Source organism: Pinus tabuliformis, chromosome 3_2 (genome assembly GCF_031772625.1).
Source record: "Pinus tabuliformis cultivar Carrire ecotype Pingquan chromosome 3_2, CPIR1, whole genome shotgun sequence".
NCBI lineage: Eukaryota > Viridiplantae > Streptophyta > Pinopsida > Pinales > Pinaceae > Pinus > Pinus tabuliformis.
In genome coordinates this window covers 891,407,569-891,434,326 of record NC_142302.1, presented here as the reverse complement: position 1 = coordinate 891,434,326, position 26,758 = coordinate 891,407,569, and the positions used below count along the sequence as shown (strand labels likewise).

Here is a 26,758-nt window from a genome sequence, read left to right as displayed (position 1 = left end):
AAGGTAGAGATAGCGTGGGTGTTGGAGCCTCTTGGTGACTGCATGGAGGGTTGTTCTATACTACAGCTAGACCGAGTTTGAAGAAGGGAGCACACAGGTTTGTGTGGGCAGCTTCAAGGTAAGGGAAACATTGTTTTGAGTGGGCTATAGGTGGCAGCGGAGGTCTATGGTAGGCCGCAAGCCTAGCCTAAACAGGGCTGCGTGGAGGTGTTAGGGGCTACAAAAGCCCAGAACAACAGCTCACATAAGGAGGAACCTTCCTTGCCTAGGCCGCAGCAAAAAGGGAGACTGTTTGTGTGGGTATTTAAGGGATGTTGCAGCATGCACATGCCCTAACCAGGGACAACAGTTCAACAGACTTGGAGCAACAGTTGTGTCGTGTGTTGGGTCAAAGATTTGACCTATTTTGGATCAATTTGTTGAGCATCAATGGGTACATGATGTATAGTGTGAGCACATGTTGTACAATGGAGTGTAGTGCACATAGGCAACAATGCATAGCATGATGTACCGTGTTGCATAGTGCACACAGTAGTAGTGATAGTGATGCATGGTGTAAATCAGTGTTGCTGGACATTGGTGCAGCAATGGGACAACATGGTAATGATGGACATATAGCAGCAACAAGAATGTATTGCAACAACAGGATGATGAGGTATTGCAACATGCATTTGGGTGCAACATAGTGCAATGAAGAGCTCAACATAGTGCAGCAATACGATGATGGGTGCAACATGGTGCAGCACAGTGAGGTGCAACATGATGATGAGGTGCAAAACAATTATAGGTGCAGCATGACGGTGGAGTCACCTTGGAGAATCAGTGGAAGCAGCATGTCTTCAACTGAGTTCAGCTACCTCATGTATCATCTTCTTAGAGATGATCTATGCCCTTATTTAGATAAGTCAAAGTGTTGACTTCTGCTGTATATGTACTATCTCTCTCTCTCTGCTGAACTATTGAAGAACATATAAGAAGAATTGATCAAGGGTTTCCCCACATTGGGGTTTGTTCTTGGCTAGCGCCACATCTTGTGTCCTCTTGTCTTGGCTTGTCTTCTGCGATTTATGTTTATATTGTATCTGCATTTTACTATTATGCTGATGTGATTGCTAATCTAGGAAAGATATTGAGCTAATTGTGAAATTGAAATAAATTGCTCTAAGCATAGAACATACATAAAATTAACATGGTATCAAAGCTAAGGTGAAGACAAAGCCCAAGCAAGAGTGAAAGAGAAATCACCGAAGATAGTTGGGAAAGGACAAAAGGCTCAATGGATTCTTCATCCCTCTTCAAATTCACCAAGGGTGAAGTCGAAGCAGAGAATATTATCAGAATGGTGCAACAGAAGCTTCTGATGGCCTACCTAAAGATCACTTCAATGGGAAGTCTGGATCTAAGGGTGGAAGGAAAGGCAGATGCCTTGTTTGTAATAAGTTCAACCATTATGCGAAGGAGTCTCCGAATGATGGGGACACATCACTTGACGATGATAACAATCATTCCAAGGACATCTTCAATGATCGGATGAATGACAGGTAATGCAGTTCATCAAGGAAACGACAGACTCTTCAAAGAAAGAAAGGAACTCCAGGTATGAAGAATCAAATGTTGTTTTTGATAAGATAAAGAAGCATTATCTTATATTGGCCCTCTCCTCCAGACTCTTTGGGAATCTGGCTTATTGATTGTAGTGCTTCAAAGCGCTTCATCAGATAGAAGGGTGCTCTCTCTAAATTGGTAGAGACGGAAACAATCATGGGATTAGACTTGAAGTCAATGCCACCTATCTTGGAAAGGGTGTAGGGAATGTTACCTATCAATTGAAAGAGGGTAACTTGATTCATTTACAAGAATCTCTTTTATGTACTTGATCGCAAGAAGAACCTAGTGTCCATTTCGGCAATGGAAGTCAAAGGTTTCAAGGTGGCATTCATCGATGTAAAGGTACGTGTTGGAAAATAGAATTTTCAAAGATGCTTTACTTATGGGTTCAGGGTTGGCAATTTGTATCAAGTTGCAGGAAGTCCATTGGGGACCATGTCAGTTGACACATCTCATCTATAGCACCGAAGGTCTGCTTATTATGGGGCCCCACCTGATGTGAGTCAGATGGTGACAGGGATGCCTGAATTCAAGAAGAGCATGAAGGTACATGTCCGAGATGTACCGAAGGAAAATCTTACAAGGGGACCATTCCCCTCATGTAGCAGGTCCACAGGTTTGGAACAACCCGAGGGGTTTGAGATTCATGATCGGGAATCTCATGTATGCAGGTGGAAGAAAACCCTCTATGGCTTGAAGCAAAACACCTCGGGCTTAATATGAGAGGATTGATAGCTGTTTGATGAAGCTGAGATTCACTAGGAGTGAAGCCGATCCAAATCTTTGCTTGAAGGTTGTGGACGACAGTCCTCTCATACTGGCACCTTCTGAGAGCGACCTCTTTATGATAGGTGCATACCCTCTCATTTGCAAAAGTAAGAGGGAGTTGGATTCCGGATGTGGAATGGTGAACTGCAAGCCCGTGACTACGTCGATGGAGCTTAACTTTAAGAAGTTATGTGGTAGGGATGCCAGATCTGATTTGGGAAATGCCTCCGAGTTTCATAAACTCATTCTAGCATTGATGTTCTTGGTGAACTCCCGTCCGGATATATGTTTTGTAGTTAGCATGTTGAGCTCATATATGGTTGAGCCTCATTGGATTGGTGCCAAGAATCCACTGAGATATCTTCGGGGCACAATGAATTGAGATACACTGCCGGAAATATGAAGTTGCATGATCATTCGAATGCGAACTAGGCAAGTAGTGTGGAGGATCGCAAGAGCACTTCTGAGTGCTGGTTCTCTTTGGGTTCTGCTTTGATATCCTGGATGAGCAGGAAGAAGAAGACAGTTGCTTTGAGCACCGTTGAGACCGAATACATAGCTACGAGTATGACCTCGTGTGAAGCTGCCTGATTACGGAAGCTCCTCAGTGAGTTGTTTGACACATGATGGATACCACCGTGATATTCTGTGACAACCAGAGGGGGATTCGACTGTTGAGGAATCTTGCGTTTTATGATCAATGTTGATAATATCGGTATCGGGAAAATATCGGCGAGGGTCCGGAAAATATCTTATCGGAAATATCGGCGAAAATATCGGCAAAATATCGGCAAATATCGGCAAGCATAAAAAATGCATAATATATTCATTTTTTTTCAGATTTCTAAACATATAAAGCAATAACAACATGAACTAAACACATTGGCACATAAATATGAAGAAAACACTGATATATATGATGTCAAATAGAAATGATACATCAAACTTCAAAGGCGATACCAAATCCTGCTGATCCCTGATAGTGATAAATTGATAATTGTCCAATCAAGGACTCAAACAAAAATTAAAATAACATCACACATCCTGCTGATCCCTGATAGTGATAATTGTCCAATCAAGGACTCAAACAAAACAACATCACATATATAAAACTTTAAAAGTATTTCATCATCATGAGTTATAAACTTATATGTAGCAAAAGTTGCAAAACAAATAAAACTAGCAGCTATCTATCTGAGACCATTGGCCTCTCCCTAGCAGCTTTCTTTCTGTCTTGTTCAGCAATTGCTTCACGAGCTTTTTGTATAACCTCTGCACTAGAAACCATACAAGGCATGACATCTGCATCATATGCAGAGAGTTTAGCCAGATGGTATTTCAATCGTGTAATCCCTCCTGACATCTTGGTCCCACACAAGTTGCATGATATATATGCCTGATTTGCCCCACCAACAGCCTCCCCATACTCCCAAAATGGGTCCAAAGCTTTTGGCATATTTGACATTTGTAGTGAACTAATTCAAACCTAGGGCACAAAAAAAACAAAAAATTGGCATTAAATGAGTATAACTATACAGTGCCCAGCAAACACTCAAGAAACTATTTTAATTTTTAAAGCAACATCTTCATGTTCAGAATTTAAACAACAAAAGCAAGCATAAAAAATGCATAATATATTCATTTTTTTCAGATTTTTAAACATATAAAGCAATAACAACATGAAATAAACACATTGGCACATAAATATGAAGAAAACACTGATATATATGATGTCAAATAGAAATGATATATCAAAGGCGATACCAAATCGTGCTAATCCCTGATAATTGTCCATTCAAGGACTCAAAAGTGGAGAACCAATACAAAATAACATCACATATAATAATAAAAGTATCTCATCATCATGAGTTACATGTAGCATAACAAATAAAACTAGTAGCTATCTATCTACTGCCCTCTCCCCCTTTTACGGGAAAACATGATGGGCTGTTTGTCAGGCCTGCCCCTAGTAGTAGAAGGCCCTGACATTGCCTCTGCACCTAATGTCAAATAATGAGTGATAGGCATGGAGCTATGCTCTCCTATATCTATAGCAGATGGTGTTGATGCTGATGCTCCCGCAGTGTCCTCCTCCAGCTCCTCCTGCTCCTCCTCTAAGTGCTGCTGCTCCTCTGACTCCGAGTCCTCCTCTTGCTGCCCCTGCTCTAATGGATCATCTGCCACTGGCTCCTCCAACCATGAAGGTGACTCCTCCAATATGGGCTCCTGAGACTCCACCCTCCACGGAGACAATACATCAATATTGTCTAAGGAAATGGCATCTGGATCCACTGGTGATTCTATTTGCCTCACTCGAAGTCGGATGTTGTAATGCACATACACCAAATCGTTGAGGCGTGCGAACTCCAACCTCTAAGAGTGTCAAAAAAAGTAATGAGTCTTGACTCTTGACACTTGAAGGTCATAAATTAAAAATTAAAAATTACAATAAGTGTAATTGCTCAACTGAAGGCTTGAGTTCAAAGTTATACCTGTTGCGCTTTTTGGCGTGTATTTTCTCAAATACACTCCAATTGCGCTCACACCCTGAAGAGCTACATGTTTGACTCAAGATTCGTATAGCCAAATTTTGCAAATTTGGTACCCTTGCACCATAGCTTCGCCACCAAAGATCTACAACAAAATAATGAAATAAAAAATTCAAAAACTTAAAAGTTAAAAGTTAAAACATAATTAAATTCAAATTTCTAATTTCTAATGAGTGATGACTTGTCACTTACGTGGCATGAAGAGGTCCCTTCCCTTAATGGCATCATCAAAGCCAAATAGGCCAACACAATCCTGATAACTATGTATCTCGCGGATGATTTTGCGACGAAACTCAGAATCAGGTACCATCCTCTCAATACAGGAATGGAGCCCTTCCATCACCTCGCCATCAAAACGAAATTTGCATTTGTATGCAAATGCAGGGTTGAGGAAGAGTGCTGCTGCATGAATGGGTCGATGAAGCATCCCTGTCCACCGACTATCGATCACATCCCATAACATCATCTGCCTATTAAGGCCAGCAGAACCCTTGTCTGCATAATAGGAACGAATGGCCTCCTTGGCCCTATCCATGCCCTCATACAAATAAGGCATTGCAGGCTTCTCTCCATCCACCAATCTAAGAACCTTTACTATAGGTTCGCTAACTGCACATGCTTCTTGTACTCCACGCCAAAATGTCTCAGAGTACACCATTTTTTCAATGGCTCTCCCATCAGGTCTCCTGCTGTATCTACAACCACGCCAATCATCAGACACAAACATTTGCTTCAACTCGAACTGACATCGAAGCAAAGACTGGAGAGTAATAAAGGTTGTGGCAAAACGTGTGATGGCAGGACGCCGCAACTCCTTGTTTTTAGTGTACCTCCTCATAAGGCTAAGAACAAAAGCATGGTTATAAATAAACTTGGGGATGCTCCTAGCCATATCAACTGCCTCCTTGATGAAGGAGAGTTTCCCCATATCCTCAAGCAACAAATCAAGACAATGCGCTGCACATGGAGTCCAGAACAATGTGGGATGCCTCTCCATAAGCATTCTGCCGGCAGACACATAATTAGCTGCATTGTCTGTTACGACTTGCACCACATTCTGCACACCAATCTCCTGAATGAACCCATCTAACAACTCACATATCGTTGCTGCATCTTTGATATGTTCTGATGCATCCAACGATTTAATAAACATGGTACCTTTAGGACAATGTACCAAGAAATTTAGAAGGGTCCTACCCTTCCTATCTGTCCAACCATCAGACATCACTGTGCATCCAGTGACTTCCCATGTCTGTTTCAACTCCGCCAATCTAGAGTTGATGTCCTGTTTTTCTGCTTGAAGAATTGGCCCCCGCAACTCCTCATATGTGGCACTTTTGTACCCTGGGCCCACAACAGCAATAGCATCACACATTGGTTGCCAAAATGGATTGGTTTTTGTGATGCTGAGAGGTAAGTCGCTCCAAAAAATACACCTCCCCATGACTCTATCTGCTTCTTCTCCTTTTTTTTATAAAGCGATTTTATGCCAGGTTGTGCTCCAGCTCCTGTTCGTGGAACAAAAAATGATGACCTCGCATTCACACTAGCAGTAGCGCTAGCATGTGATGGTGTGCCAGTTGTGGAGCCCCTCCCACTAGGGCCAGTAGGGCCACTACCCTGAACATCAAAATCAGGAGAAGATATCCCAAAAGATCTACCTGCACGTTCAGCTTTGTTTCTTTCCGCCTCTTCCTTCTTTCTGTCCTTTTCTTCAATTGCCTCAAGAGCTTTTCGTATAAGCTCCGGACTAGAAACTTTACAAATGCCAACATCGTGTCCAGGGAGTCTAGTAAGATGGTATTTCAGTCGTGTAACCCCACCTGTCATCTTGTCCCCACACAATTTGCATGAAAGATATGCACGATTTGTCCCACCATCAGGGATCCCATACTCCCAAAATGGGTCCAAGTTTTTTGGCATATTTGTATTTTGTAGTGGGCTAACTCAAAAGGAAACCTACAGCACCAAAAAAAATTTGGAATTAGTAACTTAATAACTTAATAAGTAATACGAATTTACGAAATTCCATGGGTGCAGGTCTCAATATCAAATCCTCATTCTTCAAAGACAAATGGATTAAACTTTAACAAAGTTCTACAATCTGCAATCTTCACACAAAGGACCCTAGTCAAGCTATGTAGAAAAGAGTCAAAAGACATTAAAATCATAAAATATAAATGTATTCAATAACAACGTTAGAGGACTGCGATTTGGCTGCTACAGGCAGTGTATACATTGAGGATAATAAAATCATTTATATTTATGCTTCTAATGTTGGCTTATATGCTATCTTCTGAGGATAAGCAACTGTTGGGAAAGATTTCAATATGGTAGAGTGGGAGGGCAACTGTTGTGAAAGATTTCAATATGGTAGAGTGGGAAGGCAACTTTCCTAATCTCAGGCCAAAACATGGGATTATGCTCCATCTATTCTTCTAATATTGGTTCACTAACAATCTTTCTGAGGCTAAATGAGTGTTGAGAGGGGATTTTAATAAGGTAGACAAGTAATTGTAGGAGGTGAAATAAGAGTTGATGTAAAATAAAATCAACACATCAAGTTTTTAATGTGAATTGCAGCCATAAACATCATGATATTGGAGGCTGCTTTACATGGTCCAATACAAGAAGGCATCAGGAAAGAGTACTGGCAAAACATGACGTGTTAACTTTTAAGCCCCCAAAAAAGGATTAGTGTTTTCAAGAACTGAGAACAGATTTGTTGATGTTGGGTTGGATGCTACAGGGTTTGACCAAATTCTGTTGGTTACATGCATGTTGAGACTCATGACAGTGTGACAGTAACCTCATAAGGCAGTTACCTTTGACGGTGACTTTGGCGTTGTGTTGGTGACTTGAAGGCATGATTGTGTTCATGGCAAGAGTCCTTGATGAAGGATTATGTCAGTGACCTGTGAACTGGGTAGCAACCTTCTATAACAAGATCTTGATGAAAGTAATTAATGGCAGCATGACAGCAGTAATCTTGACATAGTGACCTGATGACTGTAATGAATCTGAATCATGATAGTTGTTGTGACATGACAGTGACCTTGTTATTACCATACAGACAGTGATCTTGCTAACAGTAACCTTGATATGTTTGGAGTCTGGACAGTATAGCAGATATATCTGAATGCAAAGGACCCTTTTACATGTGCAGAGAAACCTTATGGTTGTGTGGTATATAGATAAACCCTATGGCTGTGAGGATTATGGTAGTATAATAGTATTAACTTGAGAGTGGTAGTAGCGTTTTTGCGTATGGTAACAAACAACAAAATGTGACTAAGCAACCCTTTTGTGCAAGCGTTGAACCACATTTAATTTAGTCACCACAAACGATGCCCTCAATTGGAAATCACATAGATCAAAATTCTGTCACAAATGAAGACTGTGACTTCGAACTAACATTTCAATACAATATTACAAAACAATTATATCATCCCATTCGTCAAAACTTTGGTCACTTGGAAGTTTGGAACGAGGTTCGATATGTATGCAATTTGCTACGGAATAGTGCGACTGCCAGAACTACAGATCCACTGCAATTAAACCCTCCGCAGCCAAAGTATTAACGCTGGGGCATACGCATACCTGTAGGCTGTAAAGTTGTAAACCGGAACCCTCCGCAGCCAAAACCCTCCGCAGCGTCTCCAGGCTCCAGCTCTCACGAAACGGCGAAACAGAAATGGCTCATTTAGGGCCTAAACCCATTTTATAAAGGCTGCCGGCGATTTTTATGGTCGTCTCGCGATATTTGTTAAAATATCGCCGAAATTTCGTACATATCGCGATAAATACGAAATGAGAAAATATCGCGCTATATTCCAGCCGAAATTTCGTTTCCATGAAAATCGCGCGATATTTACGATTTTCGCCGAAATATCGGCGATATTATCAACACTGGTTATGATTGCTCCAAGCATCTAGACATCAGGTACCACTTTATTTGGGATATGGTTCATCGATGAGCAAGAAGGCTCCATCGCATTGGGATTGATGTGCAGGTCGCAGACATTCTGTCGAAGCCCCGGGGAAAGGTCAAGTTTGTGACTTTCTGAGAACGACTTGGAGTCGTTGAGAGACCCTCTTATGAGGATCATGTATGATGCATGCATTGAGCTCTGGGACCTTCGGGGGGCTTGGGGTACTTCTTGGAGCAACAAGCGACCATAGGGCGACTCACCCTCCCCTAGTGGTGCACTGTGTACAGGGTGAATGGTTCAACCTTCCCCTGTGATAACCCGTGGCGACTAATGGACAGGATGGGTGGTTCTCCTGTCGAGGCATCCTACCCATGCAGTCTGGGACTCATGAGAAGTACCTCTCATTTGGCCAATGAGTAGGGTAATGGGGTTAGGGACCGTAGTAGTACCAATGGATGCATCGTGTATCTACCGTACTCCCTATGCTAGGATGACCGACATTGTTCTGGGATCAATTGGAATTGACTTCGGGTCAGTAAGAGTGATATAGCCCATTCTCTCTTGGAACTGATCTGGGATCAATATGAGTGGTTTGAGACACTCTCTTTTGATATTGATCTAGGATCAATTGGAACTGACTTCGGGTCAATAAGAGTGATATAGCTCACTCTCTCTTGGAACTGATCTGGGATCAATATGAGTGATTTGAGACACTCTCTTGTGATATTGATCTGGGATCAATGGAACTGACTTCGGGTCAGTAAGAGTGATATAACTCACTCTCTCTTGGTATTGATATGGGATCAGTAAGAGTGGTATGACACACTCTCTTCATATGGGACTGACTTCGGGTCAGTAGAGAATGGTATGAGACATTCTCGATCAATTCTTCTTCTTCATGGTTCAACAGAGCAGAGTAGAGCAGTGCAGGGCACTGATGGCAGAGATAGTACAGTCTGGCAGATGGATCAGTAGATGGAGTTCTCCCTAGTTGAGAGGGAGTGTTAAAATTGGCAACTAGGGCCAAACTCCATGTGGGTCATCTTATTTATGGCAGCTGATATTTTTCTTGGATCCCTCTCATCGAGAGGTGTAGGATCGATCTAAAGATCATCCAATTCCGATAAGTATTCATGGAGATATGAATTTATTTGTATTATGGGACAATTCGTCAAGGTTGGCCGGCAACCAAATAACCCCACGTGTGCTCAATGTTTTAGTATAAAAGGAGGTGACTTGATAGTCATTTGATCACACACTTCACTCTTGATTTCTCTCCACTTGTTTTGGGTTTTAGTGGAGGAGAAGTCTAAGAGGAGAAAGCCCTAAATGCAGGTCTAGAAGGAGATCTTATTCGTAGTAAAAGAAGGATGCCCTAGACGCAGGTCTTGTGAAGGTTTGGCCGCAGTTCAAAGGGAGATCTAGCACGGTGAAGGAGGCCTAACAATTGTCCCTAAACATAGTCTTATCATACCCTAGATGCCCTAATCTATACGCTGTTTGAGACAACCCTTAGACGCTGGAAAAGAGATACCCTGACCGCAGTAAAGAGACTCCCTAACTTGCTGTCTAAAGGATGCCCTAACCAACAAAGACGGTAGAGACAACGTGGGTGTTTTAGGGCTGTTGGAGCCTCTTGGTGACTGCGTGGAGGGTTGTTCTATACTACAACCAGGCCGAGTTTGAAGAAGGGTTGTTCTATACTACAGCCAGGCCGAGTTATTAATTAAAACATTTTGACTTAGTGAAATCTAGATAAAAATAAAAATTAAATGAAAAAAATAAAATTAATAATTAAACCAGCCTAGATCCATTTTAACTCCGGATCTATCAACCTCCAAGAGGGATCAAATCTCTCGAGGTGCAAACCTTTCTTCAAGTTTTGCATTTATTAAAGAGGTTTGCATTGTTGGGTTGTGTTATATTCTTTCCACGACTAGCCCACGTAGTTAACTGGGGGGTTAGAAGGGGGGCGGAGCCCCCCCTTCGTTGCGCCGATTTTGTAGCGGGGGGATTCAAAGGGGGTTTTGTGCATGATTTTTCGCACATGGTTTTGGACGCGATGGTTTTCGGTCCATGGTATTGGATGCTTCGACATGTATAAATATGTATTGTAACATTGAAAGGAATATAATGAAAAAATCAAGCTGTTAGTCCCGATTTTGGGATCTAGGGGAAAATCTCTGTGTATATGTGTTTTATGTGTTATGCTCTCGCATTGTTTATTTTCTGTGTTTTAGAATTCGTATGCAGGTAATTTCTGTACGGGGTTAAAACCTACATGCACCTCGAGAGATTTGATCCCTTTTGGCGCTTGATAGATCCAGAGTTAAGATGGATCTAGTATGGTAAATATGCTTTACAATGATATATATCATTACGTTAAGTGACCAAAAGTACATTATGAAGACATGCCATAGTTACAAATTCAACAAGAAGCCCTTAAACACCAAGGGAAGCACCCTCACACTTGCTTCAAAATTTCGAATGCGGCCTCAGATTAGAAATTCGTCAAGGGTTTTGCCACGGACAAAGAGGTCGAATAAGGCTTTTAGTGACTGCTTCAGGATCCGTTTAGAAAGAGTGTTGTGGAGTCAAATAGAGTGAATTTTTAGGCATAGAGTTATACTGTCACAGAGTTGAGTAGGGCCTTCTAGATGGACTTCAAGCGCGATTCCTTGATGCGATTTCCACTTGCAAATAGATTCAAAACCCCAGTGAAACCATGCCCAAAGAAAAACCACAGTGCAAATAACTTCTAGGTATGCCTTCCAGAAAGGGGTTGAAAAATCAAAGCTTCACCAACTACAGAATTGTGCTCTTGAGGACCGAATCTTTTGGACAAACCAACCTCAGAAAAGGTGTAGACGTTCTTCAAAAGAGGCCAAGTAGGCTTGTAGATAAGCCACAGTTGAGTCTCAACAAAACATTGATGAAAACAAGACAGACATACTTCAAGTTGACCTCCTTCTCTGATCTTCAAGACTACACATGGGCCGCAGATGATTTCAAAGAGGAGCTTCACAAGATAATCAATCAAAATGCACACCCTTGAAGGCTAAATGATGATCTCTATTTATACAAGCGTGGAGGCCTTTTTGGGAAGGAGGTTGACTTGCCTTTTGGAGGGAGATTTGAAATTCAAAATTCAAATTGGAGCCAAAAACCTCTTCTCTAATTAGGCCCACACGCACTTAGACTAAAAAATTAAATTTTGATCCTTACCATAAGTAGCATTTGCCCTAATATTATTTGATTTAAATTTTTAATGATAAGACCTTTTTACCCATAGGATCCCAGCCGATAATAGACTGCCACATCATCATCTTTTTGGGGCTTTTGACAATAGGATGGGGCTTCGTCTTTGAACAAACATATCTCTCAAACCATGAGGACTATTGTGACATGTCACATACCATCGAAATCTGCATGACAAGGAGAATCCAATAAAGGTGATCTTGACTCTAGAAACCATGATTTGCCATGTCATTTTGGTCAACAAAGGCAGGGTATCTTTTGGTGCTGCTTGGGTTGACATCAATGACAACTATATTTCAACAATTTCTTCCTAAGATAGTCTGAACTTGTCAAAATCTAGTCATATACATTGTAAGAATTTTCTGAAGTGCCAAATAAAATTAACACAAGTATAATTATAGGTATACTCCAACAACCAATTTATCAACTATATAAATTCCCCTTGCGAACCATACAATACGAGATAAGTTTCGCAAATATAGTTAATTCATCCATCTTACCAAAAATGGGTCACACTATTTTACTACACTAAGGTTCATTCCAGGACTCATTTTAATAAATATTTGGATAGTCTACAGGACTTGGTCTCAAAACAGGTCGAGTTTGCTCTTGCTTAAACTCGAATAAAAACAGGGAGGCTCAACAAGTTTGATTGGACTTGCCAAGTTTGATGCTTCAAAAAGTGAATCTCAAGAAGTCATCCTTCAATTTTTTTTTTAATTTTTTGTAGAGGGTGATTTTGTATGGTGAGAGTCATGGGTAGGGTTTTATCTTGATGTCTATGAAGAGGATTTATCATGTAATGAAAAGTTTCAATTTTTTTTTTTGAAAATTCAAGTGTTTTGTGAGTTTTGAATTCGTCGAGTTTTATGTCGAGCTTTTCTCAAGTATTTCTCACGTCCGAGTCATGCTGATGCTTCTTGGCTTTGTCAAGTCATTCTTGACTCCAAGCCATGTAAATTTGGTTCTGGGTGGGTGTAACACATCCACAAAAATATTTCTTCATTAGTTTGAAAGGGTGAGTGAAGACATCAACATACCTTTTGTGGATTCTAACATACCTTATCTACCTTTATAACTTGTACATGTTGAGCTAATGAGTTATGGTGTTCTATCAAACATTTCTCCATGCAAGTCTGTGTGCCTTCTTCTGTTTGCAGCTAAGACAACAACCAAATGAAGCTCATGCAATTCTGTTTGCAGCTAGTCATGAAAAAATAATGTTGTTTTTAAATGTTCAATACCATTTTTAACTCAAGATGATAAGGGGAATACATGACTGCAAAAGTTTCAAAATATGTTGGCAAAACTTATCCCATTTTCAGAGAAATTCAAATGTCAAACAAACATTCCTTCGACAAAACATGAAACCGCCTATAAAAAGGCCTATGTAATCATCTTATAACGGGTCTTAAAATTAATGATGACCACAATATTGAATATACTTGATACTTATGCAATGGATCTTATTGGCACTAACTGCATATTAAAACATCTACTATGCCATCAACATGTACAATGGATTTTCATAACACTAAATAATAGTGGTGTTCATTATATCATGTTTACTACTAGGTCAAGCTGGGGCCTAGGTTAGGCTATAATAGTGTTGGATTTACCTTCCTAATGCCTTGCACTATACCAGAGAGTCAATCTGCTAGCTTCAATAGTATTCGTGAGATCTATTAGAATTTACGACAGAGAGTGTTATTAGAACTAGCTTGTTGCTTTGTAATTGACACAATATGGGACTGCGTGATACTTAATTGACAATGATTCTTTTGAAAAGGAATCCAATTGAAGGAAATCTTCTCACTCAATGATACTAATTATGTGGAAATTTCATGAAACCTATGAATACTCAATGTATGCCCAACCAACCCATTGAAGGATATTGAAAGTCTGTTACAAGTGTTCTTTATATCTTTGTCATCTATAAATTATATTGTCATCCAGAAACACAACAAAAAAATTGAAATTTTGCATGCATTGATCCTCGTGAAATAACAAAGACATGGATACTTAAGGGGATCATCACAGGAACTTAATTGATTCTTTCAAGTAAAAAATAGAATAAAGCTTCTTTTCATGTATCACTTACCTGTGTGTAGTTTGAGAGTACGTTTCTCAATCATAAATTACTTAAAAAACATTGCTACTCCCTTAGTATTCTTAAACAAAGTATCTATGCAAGGGAAATGATACAAGCATCCCGTAGAATATGTGGTTGCCTAATGGTAACAAGAAATACTTTCGCCCTCTTGGTTGCCATCACTCTCATGTTGAAAGCAGATTTCTATCAAATTACCCTAGGCAACGATCCATCATTTAACAACCCCTCTACAATTTCTGCTAAGGTCCACGTAAGAGAGCTTTATTGAAGCCAGTCAAAATAAGTGGGCACCATGTTTGTCATTAGTGATACCATTCTCTTCAACTTCATTGGTATCGTGAATGACGACATCACTTCTTTCACCCTTCTTCTTTGTTTGACTTCCCTCAATTACAAATGCTATGTTGACACATTTTGGGGATAAACTGGCCATTGCTATCAATAATATTTCCAAGGACACTACATACATTCTTACAGTGTAGTCTATCTGTTAGACTTTTTGGAGGGTTTTTCGACACCTTTTCTGATCAAAATTGCTCAGAATCTGGCAGGAATTTACTGGAATCACAAGTTTGAGTTGCAAAATCTCCACATTTCGAGTACCTCAGGGGTTTGTCAGCATTCTGAAGTCCTTTATGCAATCAAAAATCCTTGGTATCGTGAATGGCAACATCACTTCTTTCACCCTTCTTCTTTGTTTGACTTCCCTCAATTACAAATGCTATGTTGACATACTTTGGGTATAAACTGGCCATTGCTATCAATAATAATTCCAAGGACACTACATACATTCTTACACTGTAGTCTATCTGTTAGACTTTTTGGAGGGTTTTTCGACACTTTTTTTGATCAAAATTGCTCAGAATCCAGCACGAATTTGCTGGAATCACAAGTTTGAGTTGCACACTCTCCACATTTCAAGTGCCTCGGGGGTTTATCAGCATGCCAAAGTCATTTATGCAATCAAAAATCCAATCTAAACAACAAAAATGAAAATTTGACCAATTTGTTTGGCTAGATTTTGGACAAAAATTCTAATAGTTAGACAACGCGCATTCTTACCTATAAAGTGAACATTGCAATTTACAAAATTAAATTCTCAAAATAGAAAAATACATAGTTATCTCGTAATGTTCTCGGTCTCACAATATATCAATGGTCTCTTGTGCCATATGGATTTCTCACAAATGTCTATGCAAGTCTTCTAAACTAGGCAGTATGCACATATATCATTCCTAGCATCTTCACACTGTACGTCCATGGCAAAACCCTTATGGGCACGTCGTCACTTCAGTTCCTGGAACTATCGTATAGACGTTTTCTAGGTGTACAAGTCTTAACTCTCTATGTATATCGATATATGATGTATGTTGCACAGGGTGTTTTGGATCCTCAGTTATAGTTCTTAATCCTCGTTTTTTCATAAGCTCTTTAGGGAACCATAGGTTTTGGGCATCTGCTCTTCGAAGACATCGATATCTGTTTTATACAAGTTCTAGTGTGCCATTTGTGTACAAATATTGGTCTGAGATCTGTTATAGGATTTGTTTTGGACAAATTATCACGTCCTGTGTTGCAACATCACCGTTGGATGCCCTAAGCAATGGCTACCTTATCCTGCAATAGCGTCTGCAAATTCTTTGAGTATCTGTATGGCACTCAACAATGTTGGTGTTTGTTAAGTCCTCGACTACAGCACTGGTTGGATGACCTCTTCAAATATCTTCATGTAGTTCTTTCTTAATTTTGAATTTAATTTTTGATACTTTTTGATGATTTTTTCTTAATAAATTTCTAAATTATAACCTTTCAATCTTTTAAATGCCTTTCCCTCTTTAAAAACTTACATAAACTCGTTTTCATGTCCTGAACGTTTTGCATGTGGGGATTCCCATGTCCAGAACTTCTTTTGTGTGGGACTCCCATATCCAGAACTTTTTATGTGCGGGGACTCCCAATCTTTGGTGCAGACTCCTAGATCGTTGACACTGCGACATCAATCGCAGGCTTCATGTATCAATGCTCTGATATATGTACACAAGGACACAAGAGAGATGGGAGTAATAAATAATCATATTAAGATGGTTCAAACGAACATATCTTTAAGCAGTTAATTATACATGTATTTGGTATTTATTAGACGGATTCTATTAACTAGTCATCCTCTCAACATTGTATATTGGTCATATGTCAATTCACTAACATTAAAGGTAACCTCTAGCATTTTTTCTAGTGTTATATTACCACCAAGAAATGAACTCCTGATTTCTTCTGCATTATTGAGAAAATGGACTATTCACAAGTAATTATCGGCAAGAGAAAGCATCAAACTAGCATATCATATTGAATGTACCTTTGTATTTATTCCACAAGCATCAAATTATTATATTTTGTTTACAATAATCCATTTTGTGCTTCAACTTGGAGAAATTTGGATGGAGTCCTTGTTGAATTCTGAAATAGCAGATATGAACTTTCCTTTTCTCGTGGACTGTCGATAAAAGGATTAGTGAGGTGCATTCCTTGCAGTGGGAAGCATCATATTGTTTTTGCTTTCTGATTCCTTGTTGTTTATCTAATGATCCTTTTGGCGCTCTCAATACTTTTTGAAGAATCTTATTTTCCAATTTGCAGCTGTCGGGTGACCTTCAGGATTTTTCCTTTTCAATGTTTTCTTCATTTACAACTTCAGTAGTTCTGATAAATTTCCAGCAATTACCTGCTGAAAAAGGTTTCCATGACTACTTTGCATCGAACATAATTCCTGAAATGGGCAGTGCCTGTTTCAAAAATCTCATAGGACACTTTTCAGTGAATACAAAGTGCAATTATAAGGTCCATTAACTTGTGGAAGTATGGTAAACACTTTATGTCTGAAACCCCCTTATGGATAACTCGTCTGATGTATTTGGTTCAGTGCAATAGATCAATCAACAGACATGAATCGCTTGGCTTTTCCTCATTGAGGATGATATACAGGTCGCTGATCTGATCTGCAATGTTTTGTCACAGAGGGGTGCAGATGCTGAGGCAAAGGATAACAATGGTTCAACGGCTCTATACTGGGCAGCAAGCAGTGGTCATGCAAATGTTATTGCTGTGTTGGTCAATGAAGCTGGATCCAATCCCTCATCATCAAATATACACCGTTCCCCGCTCCATGTTGCCGCAGGTCAGTTTCATATTTATAACTACTTATGACAGTATTAGGGCTTGAACACTATATTTCCTCATTGTTTTCCATTTATAATTAATACAGTTCAACTAAGAAGATAATCATGGAAGCATCATACGCTATGTAGAAAAGACATTAAAATGTGTTTACTTATATTTGGATTGGAATCTGCTGAATGATACACCTGAATTTGTATTTTGAGGAATTATGTGATTATCTCATGAAAGTCGGTTCTTGCCACTATTTAGTAAGGACCTCTATTTAAAGCCACGCGTGGGAAACCCTAGAGACTTCATCGCCTTCAATGGCGGGTAACTAGGGTGAACCATTGGTGCCCAAGCTTCATGCATCTCACACTGAGGGAATCAAGAGAGTTGAACCCTTGACGCCCCTACCTTGGGGTAAAGATTTCATGTCTCACTCACTAAGTCACTTGACACGGGGATTCGGGATTCGTAGGATTTGGGATTCGTAGTGTCGGATTCGGACACGTTGACCCCCCAGAATAGGACACGTAGGATTCGTTATATATTATTTTATTATATATATATATATTAAAAATTAGATATTTCTTACACAAATTTTAATTAATGATACAAATTTATTGATTTCAAACATAGATCTTCATCTATAGCATGCATAGTACATACAAAAGACAAAGATACTTATATGAAATGGCAAATGGTTACAGGGAAATATAATCTAAGGCATATTAGCAACATAAATGCCTATTACTAGAGGATGAACAAAATTTTGGACAATATGGACTTTTATTTCAAAATTCAAATATCTGCATCTCAGGGCTAATTTTTGCTGATAAATTATCTGAAATCTGGGGTCATGTCTCTTCCAACAATGCCAGTGACTTATTAAACATCCGCTTCTCTAAAAGTCTTAAAAGTATTTTGCCAACTAAAGGACAAACATATCATGGATAAATAACAGTCAAACAAATCAAATGTATGAGCAGTGAAGTTTAAGTCTTTTCAAATCTCAGATCACTTCTTGAATCTTGTCAAGTTTGTTGTTTTACAGAGAAAACATGATATTGATGATTCTCTAGTATTAGAGGAACACACATCTACAGTACAAAATTTGCTTGGAGATTGGCTGCTGAGGATGAGAATAAGCCTCCAACAAAAGAAATCTAACCCTAGAAATTCTGTTCTAGAAACTACATAGGCAAACTTTTGTCCACCGAACTTAAAACATACATTCTTCTCCAGAAATACTGAAAAATTGGTCACTGAGACAATTGTTTCTAGTTATTTTCTGGGATATGAATCCTAAAATCGGGATTCGCTGGCCATGCACGGGATTCGTACAGGATTTGTACGAATCCTAATAGGACACGTAGAATCCGATTTTAGGATACGATTTTCAAGAGAATCGTATCGGACACGCGGGATTCGGGTTCGCCGGGCTATATGAACGAATCCGGTTACTTAGCTCACTCATCACTGGGGTAAAGATTTCATGTCTCACTCATCACTGCTTGTGGTAGCCCTTGAGGCAGAGTAAGGAGTTATTTGGAGGAGTTATATCCAGCTCATCTAAATAAGGGTTACACACTTGAAGCATTCCTGGGAAGCTTAGACATTACAAGGAGAAGAAGACCTCAAGGACCACACATCTACTCAAAGAAATAAGGTCTACACATTAAACTATCTTGAAGTTGTTGAAGAATGTAACTAGGTTCGGCCTTCATAAATGTATTTGAGTCATTATGTAATGTACTTGTCAAAAGAATGAAAAAGATTTTTTTTTATTATTATTACAATGACTTATTAAAGCATGAGTTTCATGCTTGGGTCATACTTTATTAGTCAAAGTCCCCATTGTGGACTCCTAGGATTTATATTGAGTCATTATTATTATTGGAGCATGGGTTTCATGCTCAAGTTCTTTTATTTTATAGGTCAAGCACCCATTTAGTGCTTCTAGGGTTTGTCCTAGGTTAAAGATTCATTGTCATATATTGAAGACCCTATGGGCACATTGTATCTTGTAAATAAAAAATTGTTTTAGATATCATTTTTGGGATTCAACTGCGTTAAGTAGGTCATTCATGTATGACCATTTCCATGAGAGGTAGTCGCAATTGACTAATTTCTCATGATTTTTGAATAATTCACTTGGCACTTATTGCATCAGGTGATGCTCACAGGGGTGAAGAAGTGGGATTGAAACTAGTGAAATGAATCACATAGCGTCAATCATCACTTCCGGGGCTTGCCCCCGGTAACCAGGACTTCCCGGGAGGTCACCCATCCCAGATCACCTCTTGCTCAAGCGCGCTTAACTATGGAGTTTTCCCCACAATCAAGCCCACTTAGCTTGCTACCCCATTTGCAAAACCTTAGCAAGTATTGTGCCTCATGAACCATTCAAGTAAAGATCCCTTCACTCTTTTTTGAATTCAAGTATTAGGGGGTTTACGCAGTGCATTATATTAGATATCATTTTTGGGATTCAACTGCGTTAAGTAAGTCATTCAAGTATGACCATTTCCATGAGAGGTAGTCGTAACTGACTAATTTCTCATGATTTTTGAATAGTTCACTTAGCACTCATTGCATCGGGTGGTGCTCACAAGGGTGAAGAAGTGGGATAGAAACTAGTGAAATGAATCACAGAGCGTCAATCACCACTTTCGAGGCTTGCACCCGGTAACCAGGACTTCCCGGGAGGTCACCCATCCCAGATCGTCTCTGGCTCAAGCGCGCTTAACTATGGAATTTTCCCACAATCAAGCCCACTTAGCTTGCTACCCCATTTGCAAAACCTTAGCAAGTATTGTGCCTCATGAAGCATTCAAGTAGAGATCCCTTCACTGTTTTTTGAATTCAAGTATTAGGGGGTTTACGCAGTGCATTATATTAGATATCATTTTTGGGATTCAACTGCGTTAAGTAAATCATTCACGTATGACCATTTCCATGGGAGGTAGTTGTAACTGACTAATTTCTCATGATTTTTGAATAGTTCACTTAGCACTCATTGCATCGGGTGATGCTCACAGGGGTGAAGAAGTGGGATTGAAACTAGTGAAATGAATCACATAGCATCAATCATCACTTCTGAGGCTTGCACCCGGTAACCAAGACTTCCCGGGAGGTCACCAGTGGTTCTGGAACTAAGAGAAACAACTGTTTATGGAAAGCCGTGGAAAGTCCTTCTATCCAAATGAAGATGAGTCATTTGGCCAATCTTGATCTTTGTCATTGGAAAGCTATTCATTCTCCTCATATACGGGGATGGCGGATAGATATAAAAGAATTTAGGAAGATTGTTGGCCACTGGCAAAACCATCATTATCGCTCAAGGTGAATGGACAAAAGATGGAATACTAAAGAAAAAAAATAGTTGAAATCATGAAATATAAATATTATTAAAAAAACAAATTTTAATTTAATTTTCATATTTATTTAAGTATAAAATAGATATTAACTTGGAAATTTATAATTTTGTTAACATTGGATTTAAACTCTATTGTTTTAATTTTTTTTAATTACTATTAATATATATTTTATTTTTTCTTATCTCTATTATAATTAGATGTAATATATATAATATTGGTGAGGTCACATCAAGGGCGAAGAATTGTTCCAATGACTTACATATAATGTTGAAATCACCTAATAATCGAGTAATAACAACTTTTTTTTCTGGTTTGGGAGTTCTACATGTTTCTTTGCTCGGAAGGAATTTGATTGAGAAATTGTTGATGGATTAATATTTTGATTTTTTTTGGCAATGTTTCAAAGTTCAATTTTTTACATGTTTCTTTGCAAGATGGAATTTTATTGGCAAGTTTTGGATGGAAATATTTTTTTTTAATATATATTAAATTTTAATATATTATATTATTGCCGCTCCCAACTTGACATTTCTTGTAAATTTGGACAATACTTCTAGCCGTGCCGGATACTCGTTCTCGCGTACCCGCGTACCGGAAACTTGTGCAACATAGTATTTAATTAAAATAATTAATATTTTTAATGGAGTTCCTAAGTCTAAACTTAGGGAAATTAAAATATTAATGGGTATTAATCAAAATATGGGAAGCGGTGCTGAGTAGTGACTAGAGGAGTTAGTTCGACAGTCTGGGTGAGATGGCATTACATGGGCTCAGAGATTAGGACAGGTTGGAAGGAGCTTCCAACTATGTCATATGGAAGACCAAAATCTTAGCTATTCTGGAGGAATATGATCTCGAGGCCTACGTCAAAAGTGTTGTAGCTATTCCTGATGACAACGATCAAAAGAAGAAGTACAAGGTTGAGCAGGGGAAGGCAAAGAGGCTCATTCTCGATGGAATTCGAGATCATGTGGTCTCACACTTGTAGGGCAAGGATATAGCTCAAGAGATGTGGGAAGCCTTGTCTTCTCTATATGAAGGCTCTTCCGAACAAAGAAAGATGTATTTAGAGCAGAAGTTGCAGCGGACTTTGATGTAGAAAGGAGAACGGGTGAACATCTATCTTCAATGTCTTCAGGACACTAGAGACCAACTTGCTGCAGTATGGTCCACTCCTCAGCCAACAACGATGGTGAGGGTAGCCCTGAATGGAGTCTTAGATGAATGGCAAGTTTTCGTCCAAAGCATATTGGGGAGGGAAAAACTACCATCATGGGAGGGCTCTTCAACAGGAGGAGTTAAGGAGGGACCTAGTGAAGGTCAACCTTAATGGCAGCAGTGAAAGTGGCAAAAAGACGAAGGAGGAGGAGGAAAACGCAGCTCTAGCATCGAAGGGACAATAGAAGTCGAAGTGGAAGAAGGAAATTTCGAAGGTGAAATGTTTTAGATGTGGCGAGATGGGTCACTTTGCATCTCAGTGTCCTTTGAAGCAAAAGGATAAGGACGAGAAGCATGATCCAAAGGTTACAACCGCGAAGATAGATGAGGAAGAATATGCCATGAGTTCCCACGCGTCTCCAGGAGGGAGATGGGGTGAAATAATATCTAACAAAGTGATGGCCATCGTGGTGCTCAATGCACTACCTGATGAATGGGGAAACTTTGTATCAAGCATCTATGGAAAGAAGGAAGCCACCCCATTCAGTGAACTCTAGTCATTGTGTAAGATTGAAGAAACCAGGTTGAAGGCAAAAAGTGATGTAGGACCAAGCGAACAAGTTCAAGCATTTGTTGCCATGGCTAGGAGAAAAGAAAAGTTTGGGAAGTTTGGTCCTCAAAAAAAGAAGAAGATCGATATGTCAAAGATCCAATGCTATGGCTGTCAGGAATATGGGCATTTCAAGAGAAATTGTCCGAAACTCAAGAAGGACAACAAGAAAAGGAAAGAAAGGAATGAAGCCCATGTCACCGAGGTGTTGATTTATGGTAGCATCAGATGTGCTCTAAGCCTCAAAATTTGCAGGGAGGCTAGGACACATGTATTCCAGAATACCTAAAAATCGTTTTGGGAAATTCCACCCGGAGAAGGTTTTATTAAAATAATTAATTATTTTTAATGGAGGCCTAAGTCTAAACTTAGGAAATTAAATTAGTTAAAGGGTATTAATTAAATTGGGGGTGAAACTTCTAGAAAAAGATGAGGATCAAGCCAAAATGATCTGAGCCATTGATTAGAATCTAATATGGGTTGTTGATTGATCAAAAATGGGATTATAAGAAGAGGCTTGATGGGCATTTGGAAAATACATCGAGTGAGAGATCATAGATCAAATTTCTCAAGAGAGAAGCACAGTTGCTGGAGAGAGATCGAAGTGATTTTTGGCAAAGAAAGTTTTCGGTTGGAGAGTTTCCTGATCTGGGAATACATTGCAGAGAAGGCAGAGAGAGATCCAGAAGAGGCAGCGCAGAAGCCACGTTGGGTAGCGTGGAGCCACGCAAAGCCTAAGAGGAGATCCGAAATTTGCTGGAGAGTCGAGTTCAAGAGCCAGAAGCTGGGGTGTGAGACTGGGAGGGCAGAAGTCAAAGTTTTAGAATTAAATCGATCAACCAGAAAGAGTAACGCATGCCCCAAAAGCTATGAAGCAGAGCAGTGCAGTGAGTGCGCAAAAACTGCGCAAAGGCAGCTAGGGGCTAGCAATTCAGTGGCTAGATTAGTGTTGGATCGCCAGTGATAGTGTGGGGTCTATCTCACTAATCTCTTTGCTAGTCAGATTCTCTGTATTGGATAGCTAGTAAGGCATCCAAAGATTGTATTCATAAACTACTGCATAATAAAACCCTGAGCTATTGCACCGGTTTTCCCACATTTGGTTTTTCTGGGGATATTGGTCCAAAAATAACAGTGTCACTTGTGTGTTATTTCTGTCTTGCTCATATTCTTGTTTCCGCATATTAATTTAATTAGTGGAGGCTGCAGTGTATTAGTTTTGATATTTACCGTAGAACACAATAAATAATTTGTTCAATTATTTGACAAATAGAAGAAACGTAATTAGTTGTTGCAGTAGAAATTTGGGCCTTCCAAATTTTCACATGGTATTAGAGTGTAGGTGAAGCAAGAGAGCAGACTAGAAGAGCCAGCGCTAAAGAGAAGGAGGGAGATCGAAGTGCTGGGTGTTGAAGAAACTATAACTAGGTTCGGTATTTACAAATGTAATTTTGATCTTTGCACTTGTCAAGAAAAAGAAATATTATTTTTGTAAATTATAAGAATGAGTTTCTTGCTCATTCCATAGGTCTAGGAAAGTCAAAGAGTCAAAGACGTGCAAAAAGCTCTTCTTGAGCATATATGTAATGTATATGAGTCAACCTAGTGTCTAGATCAACCCTCCAAGACAAGCACAATCCTCTTGATGAAGGCAACAAGCAAAACAATGAAGAAAGCAGTTATCGAATTAAAGGATGTCATGTCGGCTTGCATTGAAGACACAACTCTTCACTGGCTCAGGTCGGCTAAATATGGAGGGAAAACCACTATATATACCTAGCTGGGGTATCCACAAAATACAAGGAAGAAACTCAGACTTGTTTGAGATTTTCAGGACTCTATCACAGGGTAATACACATGAATACAAGGGTCTGAAATATGCATGACAGGGGTCACAATCTTGGGTATCTCTGAAGTAAGTACAATCTTGGTGTAATAATGATTTCAGTGCAAGATACAATCTTGGCACACATGTGAATCGAGAGATACAATCTCGACATACCTAAGAGTTACATGACAGTTCAGTCAAAGTCTCAAGAGAACTGTAAGGAAGAAATCTTGGGGATGAAATAGAGACATACCCTGTCTCGGCATTATCTCTGAATGCATAAATATGATCATTGTAATCACTGTCTCGGCATAACTGTAGTCACTGTCTCATTGTCTCGCAATGTTTGAGGAGGATCACGCAGAAGCACACATGATCTCGGCATAGGTAGAGGAGCATATACTCTTAGCATAATTATGATGATAAGGATCTCGTTGACCCTATAGTAATGCTCCCTGGCTTGACATTCAAGCAATCATGAAAACACAATGACAATCCTAATGAAGGCAGAGCTGCAAGATCATGATCTCACTACAACACTCATGGATGTATACATATATCAATATGAAGATCTTGTTGATGAAGACCTTGGTGAAGATGCAGTTATGATGTTGCAGTAGTAATGAAGATCTCAGTGATGCAGTGATGATCTCAGTGGTGACAAAGAAGAGGATTGGTGTCTTGGTCTTGGAGTGGCTTAGAAGGGCAAGGGTCATGGTCTTGGTATTTGTCAATTGGAATCTCTATAAGAAGGATTTTGTGCGGGTTTTCCTCTCCAAGAGGGAGAGGTTTTGGCCCTAGAAGATAGTCAACATCACGTGTTCTTGTCGCCTTGTTTTGGTAGCTATTTGATGAACTAAGAAGACACACTATAATAATATCAAGTGAAGACTATGCTAAGAAGAAAAGTTAAAACACCTCAAAAATAGTTATCAAGCTAAGAAGAATCACATTAATTCTAATTGCCCTAGATTCTTCAACACTGCATAGGTAGCAGATCGAATCCTCAGAGGGATTGCGCAATCCAAGCCAAGAGGGAAAGATTTTCGTGGAAGATCTCTCTCTGAGTGAGTCGACAGAGAGGTAAGATTTCCAGATCAAGATTTGTTAGCGGTAGAGGGAGCAGTGCAACAAAAGCTTCAGCGCAGAACAGTTTATGGTGAGGGAATTCAGCACATAAAAACGTCAGAAGAGAGAAGGAGACATTATTTTGAGGGAATTCTTCCTCAGAGGACTTCTAGTCAAGAAGTCTGAATTCTCATTTGTTGAGCAGCAGTAGAGAGGAGAAGATATACTAACTCCAACAGGGAGTGCGTAGGCCAACCCAACGACAACGTAGAGGAGAGAGGAAGCAGTTTGACATTTTTGTTGGCAGAGATGGCAGCTAACAGGCCGAGAGATCAAGATCTGTTGGATGGAGCATCCAACTATGTGATCTGGAAGGCTAGGATCTCATGCCTTTTGGATGAGCATGATCTCAAGATGTACGTCGACAGTGGTAGCTATACCCAATGATGCAGATCCACTCAAAAAGTACAAGGCCGAGATGGCGAAGGCCAAATGGTTGATCCTCGATGGAGTGAGGGATCACATTTTATGTCACATTGTTGGCAAAGGGACATCCAAAGAGATGTGAGATGCCTTGGCTACGCTACATCAAGGATCTTCGGAGCAGCGGAAGATTTACTTGGAGAAGTTGAGATCAGTTAGGATGGAGAAAGGGGAATGCATTGATTTGTTCCTGTCAAAGCTTCAGGAAGTTCGAGATCAGTTGGCAACTGTAGGATCAACACCTCAACCTACAGAGATGGTAAGGTTGGCCCTGAATTCAGTTTCAGAAGAATGGCAAGTGTTTGTCCATAGTATCCTGGGCAGAGAGAAATTCCCAGATTGGGAAGGAATGTGGGTCGCTCTTCAACAGGAAGAGATGAGGTGTAGGAATTTATAGGGTAAGTTCTTTAGATAGAACACCAAAGGACACCGCTCACAAATAGATCATAGATAAGTACACCAATATTCTTGACGTGGTTAAAACCCTCAAAGAAGGAAAAAGTTCACGACTTGCGCCAACGCGACCACTTCAAGCAATTTATTTATGTAAAAGAAAGAAAATTTACAAAAGCTTCTTTCATGAATGGTCACCAAACAAATGACCCTCCATGCTCTTTAAATAGAGATCATGGAACAATCAGGTATTAAGCCACGGATCAAGTGTCGGTAATACCGAGGAGAGAATGAACCCTCATATCACTTCATGTCTAGAACATATCGTGATCGTCGGACTGTAAGTTACAAAAAGTACATACTAAAGAAACACACTTTACCTAATTGGAAGTGGACCACATAAATCACTATGCACAAGCTATAAGGGGGCTGAGGCGTGCCAAGAGGCACGTTT

At 39.7% G+C, this 26,758-nt stretch overlaps 2 protein-coding genes across 8 annotated transcripts in view; one reads left to right on the top strand and one right to left on the bottom strand.

Annotated features, from left to right (window-relative positions):
• Nucleotides 1–26,758, top strand: part of LOC149183493 (uncharacterized) — a 467,968-nt gene that overhangs the window by 162,720 nt on the left and 278,490 nt on the right. For all 7 annotated transcript variants that reach the window (XM_089417147.1, XM_089417150.1, XM_089417148.1 and 4 more), the window contains one exon: nucleotides 17,241–17,400. In XM_089417147.1, the coding sequence (XP_089273273.1) occupies nucleotides 17,241–17,400 (160 nt within the window). The remainder of the gene's footprint in view (nucleotides 1–17,240; nucleotides 17,401–26,758) is intronic.
• On the bottom strand, nucleotides 4,285–5,235 carry LOC149183494 (uncharacterized). The gene is made up of 3 exons (XM_089417982.1): nucleotides 5,173–5,235; nucleotides 4,869–5,044; nucleotides 4,285–4,747 (listed from the first exon to the last, which is right to left on the bottom strand). The coding sequence occupies exons 1-3, from the start codon at nucleotides 5,233–5,235 to the stop codon at nucleotides 4,285–4,287; spliced, it is 702 nt and encodes a 233-aa protein (XP_089274108.1).